Source organism: Lepisma saccharinum, chromosome 3 (assembly GCF_977018435.1).
Source record: "Lepisma saccharinum chromosome 3, izLepSacc3.1, whole genome shotgun sequence".
In the NCBI taxonomy this organism is placed as follows: Eukaryota; Metazoa; Arthropoda; class Insecta; order Zygentoma; family Lepismatidae; genus Lepisma; species Lepisma saccharinum.
Window position 1 is genome coordinate 135,344,930 of NC_139231.1, and position 20,600 is coordinate 135,365,529.

The window sequence follows — 20,600 nt, forward strand, 5'->3', positions numbered from 1 at the left end:
TACTCTTGCACGCCACAAGGAACAGGGGCAATTCCAGAAATGAAGGTAATCAAAAATTAAGATCAGCATATAAGATGCACCCTGTTTTTCAGACCTATTTTTAAAGGGGAAAAGTACATCTTATACACCAGCAGTTATGGTATGCATTGTAGAATTCTTGCATCCAAAGTTGTTAGAAACTTTGATGTCAATTTCAGGAGAACACATGCTCCCTTCATCGGACATTTATTTGTAGTTTGATCAATGTTATAGCTGTAACAATATGATAATTCTAACAACAAAAAAAAAGCCAGTAATACACTGAATATCTCAGTAATGTTACATTAGTGAAACCTACTAACTGAACTGTGAAATAATCAACAATTTTTCAACTGGAATTTTTAATTATAAATCCCAAATACCATCAGGTAATTCAACCTACATTGTAGAACATGCAATTAAGTGCCTGAATCATTGCCACTTTTCTCAAGACACTTATAAATGCACATAATCACGTTACTTACACGAGGCTTGTTTTTAAAGGTTCTATTAATTTGATATCGCCTGCAACCATCCACTTCAGAACTCATTTCATCACTGCTGGGCTGGGTTCTGGTTCCTGTTGTTTCCCTGTGTGCCACTAGCACCTCAAGTTCAACAAACACGTGGTCAAGAAAGCTTCATTCGAGCATTCATTGCACTTGCTAGTTGACACCAAAATCAAAGATACTGATGCAATTATGTGCTTTTCACATGAATTAAACATTTACAGTGGTCAGGCACATCACATTTGGCTCCCGCTTCTGCAACAACTGAAGCCAAGCGCGCACAGCAAACTGAGCAGATGAACTGGCTACACTAGTGCTCCTAGTGGCACCCAGGGAAACTACAGGAACCGGAAGCCAGCCCAACAGTGAAGCAACAAGTTCCTAAGTGGATGGTGGCAGGGGCCACCGAAGTTAATAGAACCTTTAAAAGCAAGTCTCCCGGAAAGTGTTTGTTAAAGCAACTTCGGAGCTCACCCAGCCTCAAGTCAATGGGTACTTGGGGCAACCCTGGGGTGTAAAGGTGGCTGGACCGTGGTGCTGTTCACACCTCATTTAAAATTTCTGAGATCGATAATATGTGGAGCCCTACCCCTACATCCCCTAAATGTGGCTTCATGGCATGGTGCTGTATGCACGGGGAACTTTACCTTACTTCGGAAAAGTTACTTGTTTATGTGTCAAATATCGAGAAAATGGTACTCACTTTTTCTGCGAAACTGTTTTATTTGTAGTTCTATTAATTTCAGTGGCCACTGCCCCCAACCTTGTTGGAACTTGTTGCACTGTTGCTTGGCATGCTTCTATTGTTCATAGTTTCCTGGTTGCCGCTAGGTGTGCTGTAATCAACCGTCCATCAGCATCTGTGTCATCTGCTATAGCCTATATGATGCAAACAAAAGCTCAACCAACTACTGGTCTTGCTAAGCACATCGAATACAATAGCCATACAATCCAAAAGGTACATGTCAAGCACAGAGCCCACACACTAGTAGACACCAAAATCATAGAAACGCACACCATAATGCACTTTCCGCATGAGCTAAACATAGCGGAGAGGCACACTTGGATTCCCCTACTACAACAGTTAACGCCAGGCATTAGCAGGTGACACGGATGCAGGAGGATGGTTGACAACAGCTCACCTAGCGGTAGCCAGGACACTGAGAACAATTGAAGCATCACAGTGCATCAAGTTCCAATGAGGATGGTAGCAGTGGCCACTGAAATTGATAGAACTACAAATAAAATAGTTTCGCGGAAAAAGTGAGTACCATTTTTTCGGTATTTATCTACTACTGCATCTCTCATTTCTCATTTATGTGTATTATACAACTGCGTATTTTTTTCCCCAATCATAAGGACTCTTATGTTTGTATCTCACAAGAATGTATTGCCTTATTTCGTATTTGTTCGTCATAATATACGTATAAACAAAGTATAGGAAGCAAATTTCTTTTGTTGTTTTCCATTGGTCTTGCAGGAACTTTTTTTCTATCACAGAGGATATTTTGTGTAGAAGATATATATGCTTTAAGACTAGATTTTTCACTCTTCCCATTTTAGTTTATTTTTGTTGTAGGAAACAGTGTTCAGAGTTGAAAAAGAAACTTGTATGGTGTATTTTACTGCACTGAGGAGAATGCATGCAGTTGCAAAATTAAGGAACCTCAATTACACCTTCTTTAAGTCCTCATACAAGTTAAATGGAGAAAATTGTAAAATCAGGGTTCTGCTGTATGTGTGTACATGATATTAGAAAGTGGCAAGAGGGGGAAACTGCTATCCACAAAGCTATGAGACAAATGAAGTACCACACAGCTTCACTAGAAATGGACACTTAAGTTCCCAAAAATAGCAAGTACTAATATCACACTAGCTTTTTAAGTGCAAAGACTCTTTGTACCCTCTTCCCCTTCCCTCTATAAAAAAAGGCCAGAATCCCACCTGTGCATTTATACATGCTGTTTTCTGTGAACTCGAGAAAAATAAAAGTTGCTACCCCTATCAGGGGGAGAGAAGGTTAAACTCTACCAGCTTCCTGCCAGTCCGTGGTGAGTCATGTGGATGCTGTTGGGATGCACTTGTGTCATCTGCTCTACCACATATGCAAGCAGGAAAGCTCTGACACACCAGCAGAGAGTAAGCCATAAAAGACAGAGGCCATTGACAGGGGTACAGCCAGGTTTAACGGTGATGTTGGCCATTTCACCAATGTGGTTGGTTTTTGCAGACACAGCCCCATACTATCGTCAGCCCTTTTGGCAGGAAACATTTTGTCCTAGGCCCATGAAAAAATGCCACATCTTCCACAACTCTTTCTATAAAAAAAGCATTCTCCTATCTACAATTATTGCCAGATGTAAATGAACTTTGTGTCACTGCTAGAATTCATAAAGAAAAGTAATAAAAATAATAATTTTATGTAAGTCTTGCAGATTAGTTCCAAGCTCTTTTTCATTTTAATAAATGCACCTTTGATCCATCCTTTGAATTCTGGTGCTCTACAAAAAAAAAAAAAAGTATCAAACACTTGTGGGAGTGTCCAATCAGTCAAAATTTCAGCCACGGCAGCATGGAGAAGAACCTGGTAATGTTTCCAAAATGTAATAAAAATGTCTGTGATCTAAGACTTCCAAGATCACATGGAAATATGTTTTTAGGGAGGAGGGTGGGGTCCTACCTTATTCCCAAATAATGCACCAGGAAATGTATGGAGTAAGGAAATGTAAATTTATTTTAAATTTTTAGTACAATGCTTTCATCACATATTTAATGAAAAATGTTAGGGTAGACAACATCCACCCTGTTTTAAGTGCTTCTACTGATATCTAAGAGCACTTTTCGTCTCAAAATCTTCTCACTGACATGGTATTAACTACCATTGTTCATGACAAGATTGCTAAACATTTCTTGAACTATTGGTTATCATTCCTTTAAGTATTCATTTTTCGTCAGTAGCTTTTTATAAATCAAAATGAATAGGCTATAAACAGAAGAGAAAAATGTTGTCTTTCTCCTTACTTATGGAACCTTTCATTGTGTCAATTTTTTATTTGTAAAACAAACTAAAATAACATACCATTTTAATTTTTTATCATCTTATTTGTATTGTTGTCTTGATTTTTGTGGTGACTTTCACAACGTGTATCAGTATGATATTTTTTTTTAAATTTGAAAACTATCTTAGTCGAATTATGATGAATTTTGTAATTAAGGATTTTCATGATTGATTCTAATGAGGAACACAATGTGAACATAATGAAAGTCAATATCATCTTTTTTACATTTTTTGCTTCTCTTTTCAGTGCATGGTTCCTCATTGAGTTTGGTCTCGACTGCCTCCTCTCTGTACAGTACCCCAGAAGAAAAACAGGCTCATGAAATCAGGAAACTTCGCAGGGAATTGATTGAAGCCCAGGAGAAGGTCCATACTCTTACCAGTCAACTCTCAACAAACGTAAGTGCCTTTGTTTGCTTAGTGCTTCCTGCTTGCTTTCGGATAATTAGTACTATATGAAGATGTCACAGTTCAACAGCGATTTTTCCACGCTTCCCCCAGAATTTTCCACAACACCCCATTAATTGTTTTCAATTTATCGCAATGTTTGTCAATTTTCCTGATTTAATTCTCATACTGTCTTCAACCTGCAACCACTTAAAATGCAGACAACACCTTAACAAAACATTTTTGGCTGTGCTGTAAAATCTATATCGTGTGGCGATTTTTAAAGATGGGATTAAAAAACAAGTATATTTGATATGCAAAAAATTGAACAGCAAAAGTATGCTAACTAAATCTAGCCAAGTATTTAAAAATTCATACAAGCAGGATGCACAATTACTATTTGATATCTTTAATTGTTGCATGGAGTCATGTATTTATATTTCAAAAGTTTTTACATTTGTGTTAATATGTATTATCTCTCAATATGCGTTCTAAGAATTTGGTGAGAAACTAACGAAACAGAGATGATTGATACTGTATACGGAATTAAGAAAGTAAGACAATGAACTTTATATGACTAATAACAATAATAACCCATGGCACAACAGCCTGTGAGGACTAGGGTTTGCCTATGGACTGCCGGCCTTGCTTCCCTATACCTCACCAGAGGGGGAAGATCGCCCAACCAGTTATGGAGCAATGTGTTGTTAGCACGACAAACCCCCAGTCATTGTTGTGGGTTTTCTACCAGGTTACGCTTATCATTCCTAGCTGCCCAATTTTCTCACGGTGGTGAGTGGCCACCAGTCCCATATGCTGGGCGATATCTTGTGAGAAAATTTGTTACATTTACCCCAAAAAGTTTGAACCAACACTAATCCTGTAGCCCAAACGCAAAGCCAGATGCCTTAGATTGCATGGCCATGGTCAAGGGCTTAAATGGCTAAAGATTATGTATAATTCCATAATCGTTTCTTCTGCAAACTGCATAGAATTTCAAAGCTTGACAAACGAACTTACAAAGTAATAGACTTAGTTTATTAATAAAATTAGTGAAATATATAAAAAAATATAATAGTTTCTGTTTTCAAGTCGTCGTTATGTATGTTATTCATTTACGCTAAATGCTATATAAATGTGTAATATTTGCAGTGACGTGCGGTGACGTCGACACTTGGGGTAGCAATGAGTGGCATGCCCAACGGGTCATAATCCCCCCCCCCCCTTTTAGGGCCCAGTATTCCTAAAAGAAGAACGTCAAATATAGGAAAAATTTGAGTTAGGAATGACTACAAAAAATTGTACACATAACTTCCACCCAATATCAAAAATAAAAAATTATTTGATTTGAATACTGAGCCAGAGATGCCGGGTTTGAATCTTGGCTTGGCAATGGGTGATCTTTGTGTGTCCCTTCATCAATTTTATCGTATCGTCTTCACGATTAGCCAAATATGGTGGAAAGCGAAGTAAAATAAACCAAATCAAACAATCAATCGATCAATGAATGATTTGATTTGATTCGCTTCTTTGATACATTTGGTTAATCGCGAAGATGATATGACAAAATTAATGAAGAGACAAACACAAAGAACACCCATGTCAAGGTAGGGGTTTGAACCCGGAACTCCTGGTGTCGTAGCACGCTGTGGTAACCGCTCCCCCACGGTTGGTTGATTTGATGTTTGATTTGACGTTTTAAGTCCATTTTATACACAGAAAGGCTAATCGGGACTAGACCTATAGTTTAATGTGGGATCCGAACCACTATATACCTCCATCGGGTACAGATCCGGGACCACTTGCACTCCCCACGGAAGTCGGCCGACAACAAACATGAGAGGAAGGCGCTAACCATTCGGATATGTGGGTATCGGTAAAGCAAACTGCATTTTTCCTGAGTAGTAATTTTCAATTGAATTTTTGAAATACCATCTTTATATATGATTAACGTTTTTCCAAAAAAAATCTGCATTGCTTGATTTCCCTAATTTCCCCATCTCACGATCTCGTTACTGAAGGATCCGGCTCGAGAATTGGCCTTTGCATGAGTGTTTCCTTGCAACCACTCTTCACCCGTTTAATTTAATCAACGTTCATTGTCATGACAGAAATTAGGTAAAGCGATGGAAGAGAGATGAAAATACAAATAATTTCCTCCCAGTGCATCTGCAGGGCACTGTGAAATCAGGAGCCTAGAATTCTCGTTTATGATTGTCCCTCACGACTTTCCAAGCTATTAACTACTTATTCCGATTAAATCTATACAGCTAGAAAAAGCGATGGGTAACAAAACACACCTTTAAACAAACCTTTTTTCTACTTTCTTCAATGATATTCATTTTGCTTTTTGAGTTCTGGGATACATTTTTCATTTCTAATTTTTTTTATTATTCACTGCAGGCAGAGTAAAACACATAAGAACAAGAATACACGCTCGTCATGAATTCCGGCCTGAATTGTTCTTTGTGAGATCCGTTCATCAGTTTCATCATATCATCACTCATCCTGATTTTCGCGATAACCAAATGTGGCAAAAAAGCGAAGTAAAATAAACGAAACCAACAACAAGAATTAGGATGGGCGTTCACTTGCCCAATTAGGTACATCAGTATTTATGATTGTTTAGCTTATCCATTTATTTTATTGGAGGCCAGGAGATTAGTATATTTAAATAAAACACTACTAAAATGAGAGCAAGAGAGAGCGTGAGCAAATATTTGTTATTTAATCATTATATATTCCATATTTTTAAAAAAAAGCATAAAATTTTTGTTTGCACATAAGACGTTCCAATAATAAAAGTACATACATATTGTACAACGTGTAAAAAGTAGTGTAAATACAGAGAACAGAAGTACTGCAGAAAAATTTCCCCTTAGTTCTTTAGAGGATTTACAAAGGAAGCGAAGGGAATCCAATCCCCTATCTGTCCTATAGGAGATAGACTGGAGGACCTGAAAGCACTGGCTTTCAACCATTGGAGCGCGGGCGAGGGGTCAAGGGAGGTAAAGGCAGAAATCTTCCCCTTCCCTTCGGAAACCCGTTTCTACCTGGAACTGTGAGGCGGAGAAAGAGCGAGCTAGGCCGCTGAACGCACCGAGGGACGAGAAGCACCTGAAAAAAGTGTTGCATATGAACTGTGGCTTCAATAAAACAATAAATATTGTGATTTGAAAATAATTAGAGATTTGAGATTGATTGATCTATCTATACTAGACTAGCTACTTCTCAGTGCACGTCACTGAATATTTGTAATTTTAATTTGCAGTAGCAACGAAAATCAATAATCATGATATAGCAATGAATGTAACAAAATCGAAATGCAGGTAATAGTGAACTGTATCTTACTTATTTATTTTACTAAGACATAAACCCACAGAAGTTATATCTTCACCTTCGTGTTATAATTCGAAATATTTATGAAGTAATTCTAATCTTGCAAAATGATTGACCAATGATCATCACAGTATAATTGGTGGCCTGCATGGGGCCATATACTGATGACGATACTCTCGGATTCCCACGGATACCGATACTTGAAAATTGTATCAGTTAAAAATATTTATTAGCAATAGTGTGCAAGTATTCCACTCTAATTATATACATAAATTGACCAAGATTTTTGCTTCAAAATATACAAAAATTACATTAGAATATTAAATTGTATGTTATGTCATCACAAAATTAAGTTTTTCACACAAAACTGGTGCAAAATAATGAGAAACTTCGAATTTTGCATTATTTAAAGGATAATTAGATGCCATGAAAGTGTCGAGAGCAGGCACGTATCTAGAAATTCCTTTCGGGAAGAGGGGGCTGAACAACATATTTTTAAGTGGTATAGATAGAACCTCTCAAGTTTATGATTAAGGCCAGTGGTGGCCTTTTAGTGCCAAAATGGTAGGGGGCAAGGACAGTTTACTTTCTCTTGGTAGACAAGGCTTAGCATTAAGAGACCATAGTGGGGAGGCAAAAAAATTGGGAGCAACTGTCCCCTAAATCGTAGCCATTGTTTAAGGCTGCCATTTTTGTTAGAACACGTTTGTCCATTTCTTCTCATCAGACATCAAAACATCTATGGTGTCTTTCATCTATGGTGTCTTTGGGTATTTTTAGGAAGCTGTTGCACATCCATGGGATGGACAAATCACTCGACAATATAAAATTCAAACTGTGGGCTGCAAAGTGGATGCAGACAGCTCTGAGTTTTTCTCTCTGATTCGAGTCTGAATACCACTGCTGTGTCTTGTCCTTCCGTGTCTGCAGCTCTTATCAAAGCTGAAACCCACCAAATTGTAAAATATTCAGGCCTAAGCACTTGCAAGTCTTCAAAATTGTCTCTGTCACAGCTTCAGCAGTCTTTTCATATATCAGCACAAAACAAAAGAAGTCTTCTCAAACACAGCTGGATCACAAAATAATTAATGGACAGTGAAAACCCTTTCCGTTTACAATATATCTAAAGTTTCGTCTCCCTAAATGATAAAAAGCTCACTCATTTATCTCCAGTGGCATGCCCAAGGGAGTGTTGGTGGGTCTCATAACCCTCCCTTTGGCCCAGTATTCCTAAAAGAAGAAATGTCAAAGGCAGAAAAAGATGGCAAAATGAGGACTGACTACCGAAAAAAGTATACATACACCCCTACCCCCTTTCGAAAATCTTGGGTATGCAAAGTGGAGCAATGGCACGGTATGCCAGAGACCCTGGTTCGGGTCCTGGTAGAGCCTACAATTTCCACCTAAAATGTCTACATATGCAACATCTTCTTGCTTACTCTTCTCGACATTCATAAAATTTTCGGCTATCCCTTTGTGGTAGTTAAGTGTTCGAGTGTGTGCTGAACGCAGTTGACTTAAATAAAAGTGCTTTTTATCCCATGGAAGTCACGGACTGCATACACCAAATTTTGCCCTGGCACAAATAAATCATCACTCAAAACTTTCATTTGCAATTGATCTGTGCAGCTTTTTTTATATATATATAAACTGCTCCAATATCCAGTACTGCTGAAATATTCACTTTAGAGACCTATGATTTCTTCGGCTCATGCCCTGAACTTGCACTACACTGAGCCTCCCGAGAGTTCCACATTCGTCAATGTCTTCAACTTTGGACCCGATCTGATTTGATTTAGTTTATTTTACTTCGCGTTTTGTGCCTCTTGGCTAATTTGCGAAGATGGGGATGAGTGATGAAATGATGAAATTGATGAATGGACATTCACAAACAACCAAGCCCGAGCGGGATTCGAACCCGGGACCCTTGGCGTCGCAGCGCTGGACCCGATCTGGAACTAGAAGTAGACTTCGCTACTTTACTGGAAATTGTGTCACTAGTCCTCTTCATTTTCGAATTACTAATCGATTCTGTTGTACTGATCAACCTGAAAATTGAAGCCGCCTATTTATATCCTCAGTATATTCTAGAATGTTCCGCAGATAAAACGTTTCATTAATATTTCCAGTAGTTCGACCCCCACCTCCTACTCAAGAACGTTCCCTATCTCACTTCCCAGAGAATAAATAATGCAACGAATCGTCCTACTCGTGGCACTAGCTTTGTTGTGCAGCTTCCAAATGATGACAAATCTGTACACAATGATCGTGCTTGCTGTGACAACAAGGATGAAAGCCAGGCACGGAGCATCCATGTAAGCCGTGTAAGCCAGGCTTACACTTTATTAGTTCTAGTAAAATGTATGTAATTATATGGCAAAATTAGTAAAAACTTCTAAGTTCAACTCGGCCCGATACCAGTCTTCGAGATCCTGTTTGTTAGATTGCAACACTTCAGCACCAGGGGACACATGGGAACTCCCGCCTTTTGCTTGCGGAAAGTTGTAAGCCGTCTGAATGTTGCCTTACAAATTTCTGACCGCGAAGGAGCAGTGCCTACCGTATCTGGATGAAGAAAAGCAAGGAATATAGGGAGAAGAGCGGGCCAAACCCTAGGTTTGTAAACCTACGGCCACAGGCTTACAGCAGCGTTGCAAACCCCATGTTTAGAAAAAAGTGTTGTTCATGGACGTCCGCAGTATTTCTTTCCACCAGGGAGGATTAAGCAAAGTATTTTTTTTTTCAGGGGTTGGGGTAAACTTGGTATATTTCCCTTCTCAAAATATACTAATTCAATTTGAAGTTAACATTTTTCTGCAACGCCCTTACAATGATTAACAATTTGATGTGACTGAAATGAAATTGTATGTGTGAAAATGGTTGACATTCATTTTTCAGGAAGTGTCTCCTTGCCTTGCCCCTTCTAGACATCCTTGGAGTCGTTTAAACTCCGAAATTATGCTACATACAACTAAATTGTTCTGTGATGTTCATATTATTAATATTAATTTATAACAAAAATATAAATATAAATTCGAATGGTTCAACCAGCGGCATGGGTTCGACGTTATACGTGAAAAGTTTGAGAAAATTCAACCTCAACGAAAAGTGGCCCTCTTGTTTTATTTATATCCCCAACTTACAAACTACTTTTTAAACTTGTGCGAGATTTAGCACCATTATGGTTGGGTTGGCTTCACTGAATACGCACCTGCGAGACACAGGTTCTGCAAAAGGAGGGGCTCCAGCGTTGTCTGGTATGAATGGTTGACTCCAAAGGAAATTTGAGCCGGCGGTGCTTCAAGGAGGTTTTTTTCCAGGAACAGGGAATTCTGAAGCAAAAATCTAAAGGAAGGGGAAAAAGGAGAAACCTAAAAATGAACGGGATACGGAAAACTAGATACACATTGATGTGCTAAATTCTTGTTTCTGTTTTTAGCTTGTAGGAGAGCATAAACATCAGAAATATTAAGATCTATGTTTTCTGTTTATGTATGGTAATAATTGAGCTAAAAAGTGCAAAAATAAATAAATGTTAATGAAAGCTGAAGATTGAACTAATTTTACAAATCTCATGTCAAATGTGAACCAAGTATTATTAATTACGTAGTCCGAGATTCAAACACTCTTCGAACAGCGTTCGAAAAGCCTGTTTATGATCTTTTAGGTGCTAGATTTGCTTTTACAGTATCCTAAGAAAGCACTTACATGTCCTTTGATAGAAATTTCTGGATATGTCCCTACAATTAGTGAGCATTTCTTTTATAATTAATGTTGTTTTTTTTTTTTTTTACTAAATATAGGAAATTTTAAGGCAAGAGAGGGAATTTTTTATATCCGAAAGGGATATTCCCCTCACAGTCCGAAAGATCACTGCTTTGAGCAGTGACCAATTTTGGATCTGGTTTCTTTTTGTTTCCCCGTTCTTGTTATCGAGGTATTGCTTTTTTGAATTCCATCTATTCAAAGTGGACTGTCGGCCCTGTGCTGTTGTGTGATAGTGAAGTGCATTATGGAATAAAACGAGTGTGGTGATTGTGCGGTGGGGTGGAGAAATTGGTGCAGACGCTGTTATCCAGCAAGAATTTTGTTTTGCTGACGAGAAGAAACTTGTGGATGTATGTAGGCCCACCCCTTCCTTCTAGGCATAGTAACAGAAACTAAAAATAAAGTGCGCCAATTTTGTGATTCAGGGTACAAAGCTGATACTTGTTTATGCGGTTGTAAAAAGTATTCTGCACTTTTCTGTTTTCGTTTCTTTATTATTATTATTATTATTATTATTCATTTTATCTAACTTTGCATATTTTTTTATCGTTACTTTACTCATTGTGATAGGAATAAGACTGACTTAATTATCAGTTGAAATGTAGGAGATACACATCCTAGTAAAGAAAACACCAATCCCAGAGATTTATGCAGAATTTTTAATTTGGTGAAAAATTCCAGGGAAGTGTTCTGAAAAAATGGGGGAGGGGGTCGATGTGTGCGGATAAATCACTAACCATGTCAGCCCAAAAATAAGCACAACGGGAAATAACCTTCATCATGATAGGCTTACGCTGTTGGAAAGGTCACGCTCTGCCACTGATGAAAGCGCAAGAAAAGTTTATGTGCAATATTATTAATAAAAGGGTTATAGAACATTCACAATCTTGCCTCGATAATTACTCTCCTTAAATTATCGTCACATTATTCAAGAAGCCAAAAACCTAATTTATCCACGGTAAACTGAAAGATTTCCTGGGGGGTGGGGGGGCTCGAACCCCTTGATCCCCATCTTGGATATGTGCTATTATCAATAACAGGGTTATAGAACATTTTCCACCTTGCCTCGATAATTATTTCTCTCCTTAAATTATTGCCACATTATTCAAGAAGCCAAAAATCTAATTTATCTCGAGCAACCTTCCCCCCGATATCTGCCTGGTGGAGAGGCATATTTAGGGAACCCATGAGAGACCAAAATGTCGGAAATGTTTCGGTTGGTATCTGTAATAAATTCCAACTTATGCTTTCTTATACCGATACATCAGTATCGGCTCAGCCCTAAAATGATGGAACTCAAAAACCCTTTTTTTGAAACAAAAATGTTATCAATTTATTTGCTAATTTTGTCATTTTTTACAAGATTCTGTAAATTCTGATAACTCTTTTTTTCCTCGATCTTCTGTTATGCGTATGCATTTGGGGAAACTGCACTTGTATCAACCCTTATCTTTGGTAATCCCATGGCAAATGTGAATATCTGCGCAACATTTCTATTCACACATATTGATAACTCAATGGTTCAGACCCCTTTTTCCAAATTTGGAAACAAAATTTTTCACCCAGTTGACAGGAAGGAGCCCATTTCCATTCCAGTTTCATTTGTCATTCTCAAAGGAAGGTGGACAGCAAATTGACAGTGAAGATTGGTCTATATAAATGAGTAATTAACTGGATGCCCATAAATTAAGGTTTTTATGTTTGCAGTACTGGTGTACTGCATTCATATGGTGACAAAGATGTGTGAGCTTTACAAATGTTCTGTCGTAAATCTTGGTTTAATGTGGTTAAGAAAGGAAGAAATGAGTTTTGAGTGTGGGTGGTCAGTAATAACTTGTAGGCGTGGGCAGTTGAACTGTCCTTATCTATTGATCATCACAGGAAGGACAAAGCATTTGACCTTGCCTCTCTTAAAGGTTAGCATTCTTCTTTTGTTGTTTATTTTTGTGTTGTTTATACTCTGCAGTGTCTTTTTTCCCTTGGTTTTGAACTTCTTTCCTCCTCTGCTTGGTAATGGATGGGTAGAGAGAGATAAGGAAGTGAGCTTGGACAATTTGTGTTGCTTAATTGTTACATAGTTGCCAGCTCAGTCTTAAAGTCCATTTAAAGAAACTGGCTTTAAGGGTCTCTTGTGTTGCTTGTGGCACTTTATAGTGAAAAGGAAAACATTACAATAGCTCCAGGAGGCATTTTTATCACTATGGCAATAAACTTAACCTTCGATCAAAATTATGGTGAGGGGTTGGGAAATGGAACCAGGAACATCAAACTTTGAAATGAACTAGATCAGTTGTTACTTACCTCTCACTTAACATGAACCTCTTTAAATATCTTCTTGTTTTGCCCACCTTCAGGACTAACTCAATGTTTGTATTCCTAATTCCATCAACCTCCTCTATGGCACAGTGGTAGCGTCGTCGCCTTGTAATCAAGGGGACCTGGGTTCGATACCTGGTGGAGGCACATAGTAGTTCGGATCCCACTTTGAACTGTAGGTCCAGTCTCGATTAGCCTATCTGTGCATAAAGTGGACTTAAAACAACAATTAACTCAACTCCTAATGCCATCAAATAGTTATTGAAAATTGATTATCAAGGGTCTTTATTACATTTATACAATACAATTTATCACAATGCTAATTTCATTACAATATTAATAGCAACGATACTGAACAGTGAATGATGGCTTAATATTACTTCAATGAGAAGGCTCATGTTGCATTTCAGTTGTAAGTCTTGTTATATCATCTATTGAAACTTGTATCAGAATTCTGATTACATTTACCAAACTATATCTATAATTGTTTTTAGATAAAGGAGAGCAAGAAACTATTTTTAGGTAGGCATGTTGTTGCCTAATAATAATAACAATAAAACCGCCTTTATTGGGAGGGCGTGTTTAGGCCTTGTGGGTCGTTCATTGCGTAGAGACGTAACCATATTTTTTTTCTGATGGGACTTTCGATAAAAAAATAATTAGCAATTGTGTGCCCAGGATAGAGACAGATTGCACTCTTGTTACGGCAGTGAATCTACGAATTTAGAAATGCCGGAGTTAGTTCAATTACGGTTCTGAGTAATCAAAAACTTGTGGGTTAGCATAATATGCCATGGTTCGAATACTTTTGTCTAGCACGGAAGTGTCATTATGCCACTCTCATTAACAGCTTCATCAGTATTCTCATCATCACGAGTCACTCAGAGATTTAGAAGGAAAGAAATGTCACATACTCAGTAAGGCATTTGAAAAAAATCCAGTGACTTCTGTTTAAGCATTCGAGTTATTATTCAAATTGTATATGCAGTTCCCACATCCCAATAGTTAAAAAGTAGCAGCTAGAGGGGAAAATTCCCTCTCATCTGGCCTTCAAACACCACTATATAAGTTGAACTTAAATTGATCATTGAGAAACAAGCAATAATCTCACCTATCCTCCTTAATCTTAACCTTATGTCAAAATTTTGATGTCCGTCAACACCAATACTGCTCATTTCTCCTCTGCATCATGAAATAAACATACTTGGTTTAACAAGCTTTGCCACAACAATAAACAAACGATATGGCAACACTTATTTATTGCCTCTATAAAGTTATTTTTCAAACAATCCTGTCCACTGCAGTCAGCAATTACTTTCGGTTTCCCGGGAGAGAATAAAACGTCTTCCTTCTGTCCTTCGTCATTTCAGCTTTGGGAGAAAAGCAAATTGCTTTTGGTCTGACTTGAGGAACACGATTTATGAATGACTTGGTACTTTTTTCAGAGTGCAAACGTGACGGGAGGACAATGAACGCAGGGAGTTGTAGGAGGTCTAGTGTTTTTCAGCTAATCCGTTTTCAGCTCTTTTGTAACGTTTCTTGTGAAGATTGAGAGAAATTTCGCTGAAGTAACATGGCGTCCTTCTTTTCGGTCTCGTCAGCTTCCGCCAACTGACACGTTGCATTAACTTTTTCGGTTCTTACCGAATTCAAAGCTCAAGATGTTACTTGTTGCAATAATGCATCACATTAGTCGCCATTTTTGTGTAGGAATGCTAGTTTTTTTTTTTGGTTACGTGTGTGAATTACAAACGATGGTTCACAATTCTCGAGCACTACTGTTGTAGTTTATCCATTTAAGTTGTGTTGTGTGGAAATGTGGCGAAAAAGTGAACCACTTATTTCGTTGCGAAATTTGTATTCTTTCCAAAGAAACCGACAGAAAACAGGATGCTTTATTTTGAAAAGTGAAGAAGCAAAAAAGAAACTACCGTGTCTAACACAACAGTTCCAATAAAATCAATGAAATATTATTACTAGGTCTATGTGTAGACCATTTTAAGCGTCAAAGCGGAACGGCAATCACAGTCACGTTAACCAACCAACGTTTCGAGTGAGCACCTATTGTCTCATTTTCGGTGAACAAATTTAATTTTGCCAATGATAGGGGAAAGGTTCGATTCCCACCACCGGCGCACGAAACGTAGGATTAGAATAAGTATAGTTTTAAAAAAAAAAACTAGGTAATGGACAATCAGTAGCGGATCCAGGAATAACATTTGGGAGGGGCGATTTTCCAGCGGAAGTCCATCCTAACCCATATTTACGTAGTTTTTTTTTTATATATAAACAATATATATCACTACCTTTGCTATTGTATAGAACATAAATTTTGAATTGAAGTGTAGCTTATTGCTAGAAGATCTCAATACAGAGTTAGGAACAAATAAAAATAATTATGATAATTGGCATTCGGTATTACAGTACTTACACAATATCCATAATAACCATCCATAATGTTTTACACCAATGAAATAAAGGACAGCTTATAAAACTGAGATACACATAAAATATAGATTAAATATAATGTAGTAAAAACCTAGTTTGTGTTTGCATTTGGGAGGGGCGATTGCCCCCACCCCGTGGATCCGCGTCTGATGCTAATGTAGAACCAGTTTGTTACAAATATTCAGAGAAAATTGTTATTACCTTTCAAACCTACCAGACACTTACGTGGAATTACATAGCCTACTTTTACCGCCTTCCCCCTAAGAAGGAGTATTCCAAAGCGATGGGAGGGGGCTTGGACCCGTTGTTAACCCCTCCCCTTTAAAACATCCACGAGTATTAAAGCTATCAAAACTTTTGACTCGAAAGGTTGGACGTGTCGCAAAGTTAGGCACGTACACGGCGACGTGGTTTTTAAACTGGGCGACATATTATCTCCTGTCTCCGTTTTTCCTTGCTGATTTCCTTTTTCTCGCTGGATAACAAAACGCGGAAGAGGAGAAGCAAAGCAGGGACTATTTTACGATCTCGTGTGGGAAACCGTTACAGATACGTGCACATGAAGGAATTTCGAATCCTACCTCGTCCAGTTTTTAATTGACTTCTCGGGTCTTCGTGGTGAAGATAATGCCTTTCCAGTAGTTCTGAAGGGGGGAGGGAACTGATCGGCGCGTTTTGCAAGGGAATCCGTGCAGAGAAGTGAATCCATACAATGCGACAAGAATCCCGCAATAACAATAAAAGCAGAGATGACATTTATACAGCCGCAGAGTAAATTATGGGAACGTGAAGAGGATATTCAAAACAAGAAGTAAGGTCACGATTCATATTAAGGAATATGTTGAAAAGTGAAGTAAAATACCATCTTAATTTATTTCTGTTGTAGATCTTTATTCCTATTTATTTAACGTTTCGATAGACTCACACAGGTATGTATCTTCTTCGAGCTATATTAGAGACGTGAAGAATTGTCTAAGGCGGATATTAATGCAGTGTGATTCTAATAACCATACATCCTCATCGTTGCGATTACCCTAAAGAGATAGTAAATCTATTCTAACCTACACGTGCACTGTATTATGTAAACAATATATAGTAGTACTGCAAACAGGAACCAAACTGACTTCCACGTTCTAGATTGGAGTATTGATTTGCAGCAAATAGGGTTCCAGGGATGGATAGATGCTTATTATTATTTGTCGTTATCATAATTCCTCATATTGCCACGGTAAACAGAACAATAGGATGACGAGTAAAGTCAGTAAACAAACAAAGCACGGGTTCGATCCCCACATTGCACAGTGGTTCCGATCCAAATTTAAACTAGGCCCGATTCCGATCAACCGAACATGAGCATATAGTTTATTTTAGTCAAAACTTTAAAATGTATTCTCGAGCCTGTTAAACTTCGTGATAAAAGACCAAACTTCGAGTCTTGAAAAAAAAAAAGTATTAGGCATAATAATATATACGAGAACCTGGCGATTGAGAAGGGCGATAGCCGCTGTCGCTCTCCCCGTGGATCCGCCCCTGATGCTAGAGCACCCACCCTGATTATACCCCACCTAAGCTCCCTTTTGACCCGCCACTGATGGCGAGTACAATCTCTGAAAGTTTCTCCACATATATCGCTCTGGAGAGAGAGATCTTCATGGTGCAGGGGTATGTGATCCACAAAGAGGGGTGCTTGTCTGGCGAACATATGGTGGCAACTGGCATCTTGCAGTCGTTAGGGAAGGGAGGAGGGGAAAAGATGGAATTCAGCCAACCCAAAGGGGAAGGTGTGTGTGTGCTCGTGTGCTTTATTACAGCGGCGTATACTCTGGGTTATCTAGGTAATCGCAGATGACCCGGCTGTATTTCTTTTTTTTTTATTTCTTCGCAATATTCTTCCAAACCAATTTCGATGCATACATTTCCTTGCTTCCAGCGCGCGAATACTTCCAATCGTTTGCCGCCGAATGTCCGGGAACCTTTCTCCAGCCAGCGGAATGACTTCAGGGAATCTCACCCTGACGTCATTCCTCCCGCTTTCCTTACAACCCTTGGCGAGGAGGGAGGAGAAAGGAAAGAGGGGGAGGAAACATTGCTTTTCAGGCGCGGTGATTCCGTGCCCAGGGTAAGCTCCTTCTTGTGAGAGTCCACCGGTCGCACTCTCAACCTTGAGAGCCTTTACCGTTCCCTCCGCTGAACTAGGGAAAACATACCCGGTATAGTGCGAAGAACAGGAAAACTGAATAACATGGGCAAACCAATTCTACGCTAATTTTCACTTTACATTTGCTTCTGTCTTGCTGATTTCTGTTACTTGAACATAAATTTATCAAAAGGGAAAAGCTTGAATATTGAAGATGAAGCAAACTGAATTAAAATTCAAAGCTTAAGCAATTAAAGCACCTATTTGCTGACTCCCCCCATCCTTGTATTTACAAAAATAGTGATTGTTTCTCCTCTCTAATCTTCAAAAGCAGCGAGAATACTTCTTTCACGGAACTGAATATTTTTTAAAGGGAAAGATATCAAAAATAAATTAATTTAAGTTGCTATATTCCGCCTGTTTAGATTAATAGTGATGAAGATGAACGAATTAAACATAAAACAAAAAAACACATCAGGCACGTAGTCAGGTGGAGGACTCGGGGGGGGGGCTGAAACCCCCTTCTCCGAAATCCTACAAATATCTAATTTAAAAAGTGTATAGTAGTAATTAATTTTACTTCATTAGCAGAATTAAACACTTTGCATAATACGTTGTAATAATCTGAGATTCATCTTCAGGACTTCTAACCCCACTGTTTCAACTTTATGTGGCGGCTGCTAATAAGGGATGAACCCATCCCGAAATAAAATTCTGGCTCTGACCTGCAATGGTTCGAACTTTTAAAAATCTGTCATTTCGAGCTCGGAAAGGGATTTTTTTTTTATCATTCATAGGGAATTTCATTCTGAGCCAGGAACACAACAACAGAAGTTTGGCGCGTGAAACTGAATGCGTGTAGTCGTTGGCTTCGTGCTGTGCTTCGTGTTTAATATTTATTTAGGTGTTAGTGTTTGTCGTGATAGTTCTGTGTTAAAGGGTAATGGATGTGATACAAGATTTGCTGGTGAAACCTTTTGGAACAAGATCTTTTCAGGAGAAGTTGCAAATTGTTAATACAGGTAGGCCAGTGTCATCGCTTGAACTTATTTCTACACACAAAGACAAAAATCGGGAATATGTGAGGCATTTTCGCAAGCAAATTATGACAAAACACCATGGTTGACAGGAAGTGTAAGTGTTAATAAGCTTTGCATTTGTGTTGGCCGTGCTTACTTTTCGGGGCTGAAAAGAATGTATGGACGCGTGGCTGATACTGTAATCTTTGCAACACTTGTGCCAAACATGAAAAATCCAAAAGTCACATAACTTCCTTTGTTAAGCTGCAATCTTTCGCACAGACACGTATTGACCTGCAACTGGACAAACAGCGTGCTTTGAATGTGGTACGGCACAAGTAATCGGGTCCTGGAGTAAGTTGAATTTTGCACTTAAATTAATATTGCGGGTTTGTATTTCACTAGTGCACGTCTTTCATTTTATATTTCACAGGCTGTTTTTTTATAGCTTTATAATACTGTCTTGTTTTATTATTTGAAATTCTACACGTATAGTAAACTGCAATAACGAGAATTAATTGATTGTGGTCGTAGCAATAAGACAAACATTCCGACACAATATTCCTAAATCCAATATGGATCCTGACATAAATTGCACGGAAACTTTTGGAGTTTGAGGATCAAAAGGTCGGAGATTACCCACTCGTTAGAACCAGCATACGCCACTGCTTTATTATTACATTACCACCGGCAGTAATTCGTGAAATGGCAGTTGTAATTGCAGCCAAACGATGTCCTTGGGGCCACGCTGACATGTCAGGAACAGAAAGAGCGGTCTGGTGGTAGGAGAATATTGTGGGAGAATGTCCTTGGGCCGCAGAAGTGGCGCAGTTTTGGCTGTAAAGCTGTTGTGATGTTTCTGCCTACCTTCGTTGGTGGGAGGTGGCTGAAGATCTTTCACACCCTATATTTCACCACTTAGGTTGAAACTGTTAGATTTACTATGTTCCATTTTTTTCGGTGTTAACAAAATTCGGTGTAACTTAATTTATGAAAGCCACCTACTGTATTTTTATTTAGCGTTGCTTTTTTTTGTCAGTTTTGGCTAATTGCAACCACCATGAGGATGAGTGATTAGATGAAACTAATGATTAAACTCTCACTAAGCCCAGTCTGGGAGCAGTGACGGCGTCGGGGGGGGGGGGGGACGAGCCCACATCGTGACCCCCAAGAAATAAATGCAGTTTTAGACCAAATATGCATTTTTGGTAAATACTATGTTACCCCTCCCCCCACATAAAATTTTCCGCTTCCCTTTACCTACTTTGTGTAATAATTTTTCCGAATGCGGAATGACCGTGTAATTCTTGAAATAAAATATTATCGTAATGTTCATTTCTGAGACGACGGGTGTATAAGGGGTGGCCTTCGTTGAAGCCATTAAAATGTCACCCTCTTCCACGTGACGCTTCCTGGTCTAACGAGGCTCTGGCGTATGGATCAGATTGTCCCTTCATCTTATCACCATTCATCTCCATCGTTGCGATGAGCCAAAAGTGAAAAAAGTAACGTGTAATTTTTAAAAAATCAACATTTGAATCGCAAGATCACGATCCAACTAGCTTGTTCTGCGACTGCATCACTGCTTGTAAATCCAGCTC

The 20,600-nt window shown here is 38.6% G+C and overlaps 1 protein-coding gene across 12 annotated transcripts in view; it reads left to right on the forward strand.

Moving 5' to 3' along the window:
* sick (sickie) overlaps nucleotides 1–20,600 on the forward strand; it is a 1,061,378-nt gene that overhangs the window by 858,801 nt on the left and 181,977 nt on the right. For all 12 annotated transcript variants that reach the window (XM_083119471.1, XM_083119472.1, XM_083119464.1 and 9 more), the window contains one exon: nucleotides 3,833–3,984. In XM_083119471.1, coding sequence (XP_082975597.1) covers nucleotides 3,833–3,984 — 152 coding nt within the window. The remainder of the gene's footprint in view (nucleotides 1–3,832; nucleotides 3,985–20,600) is intronic.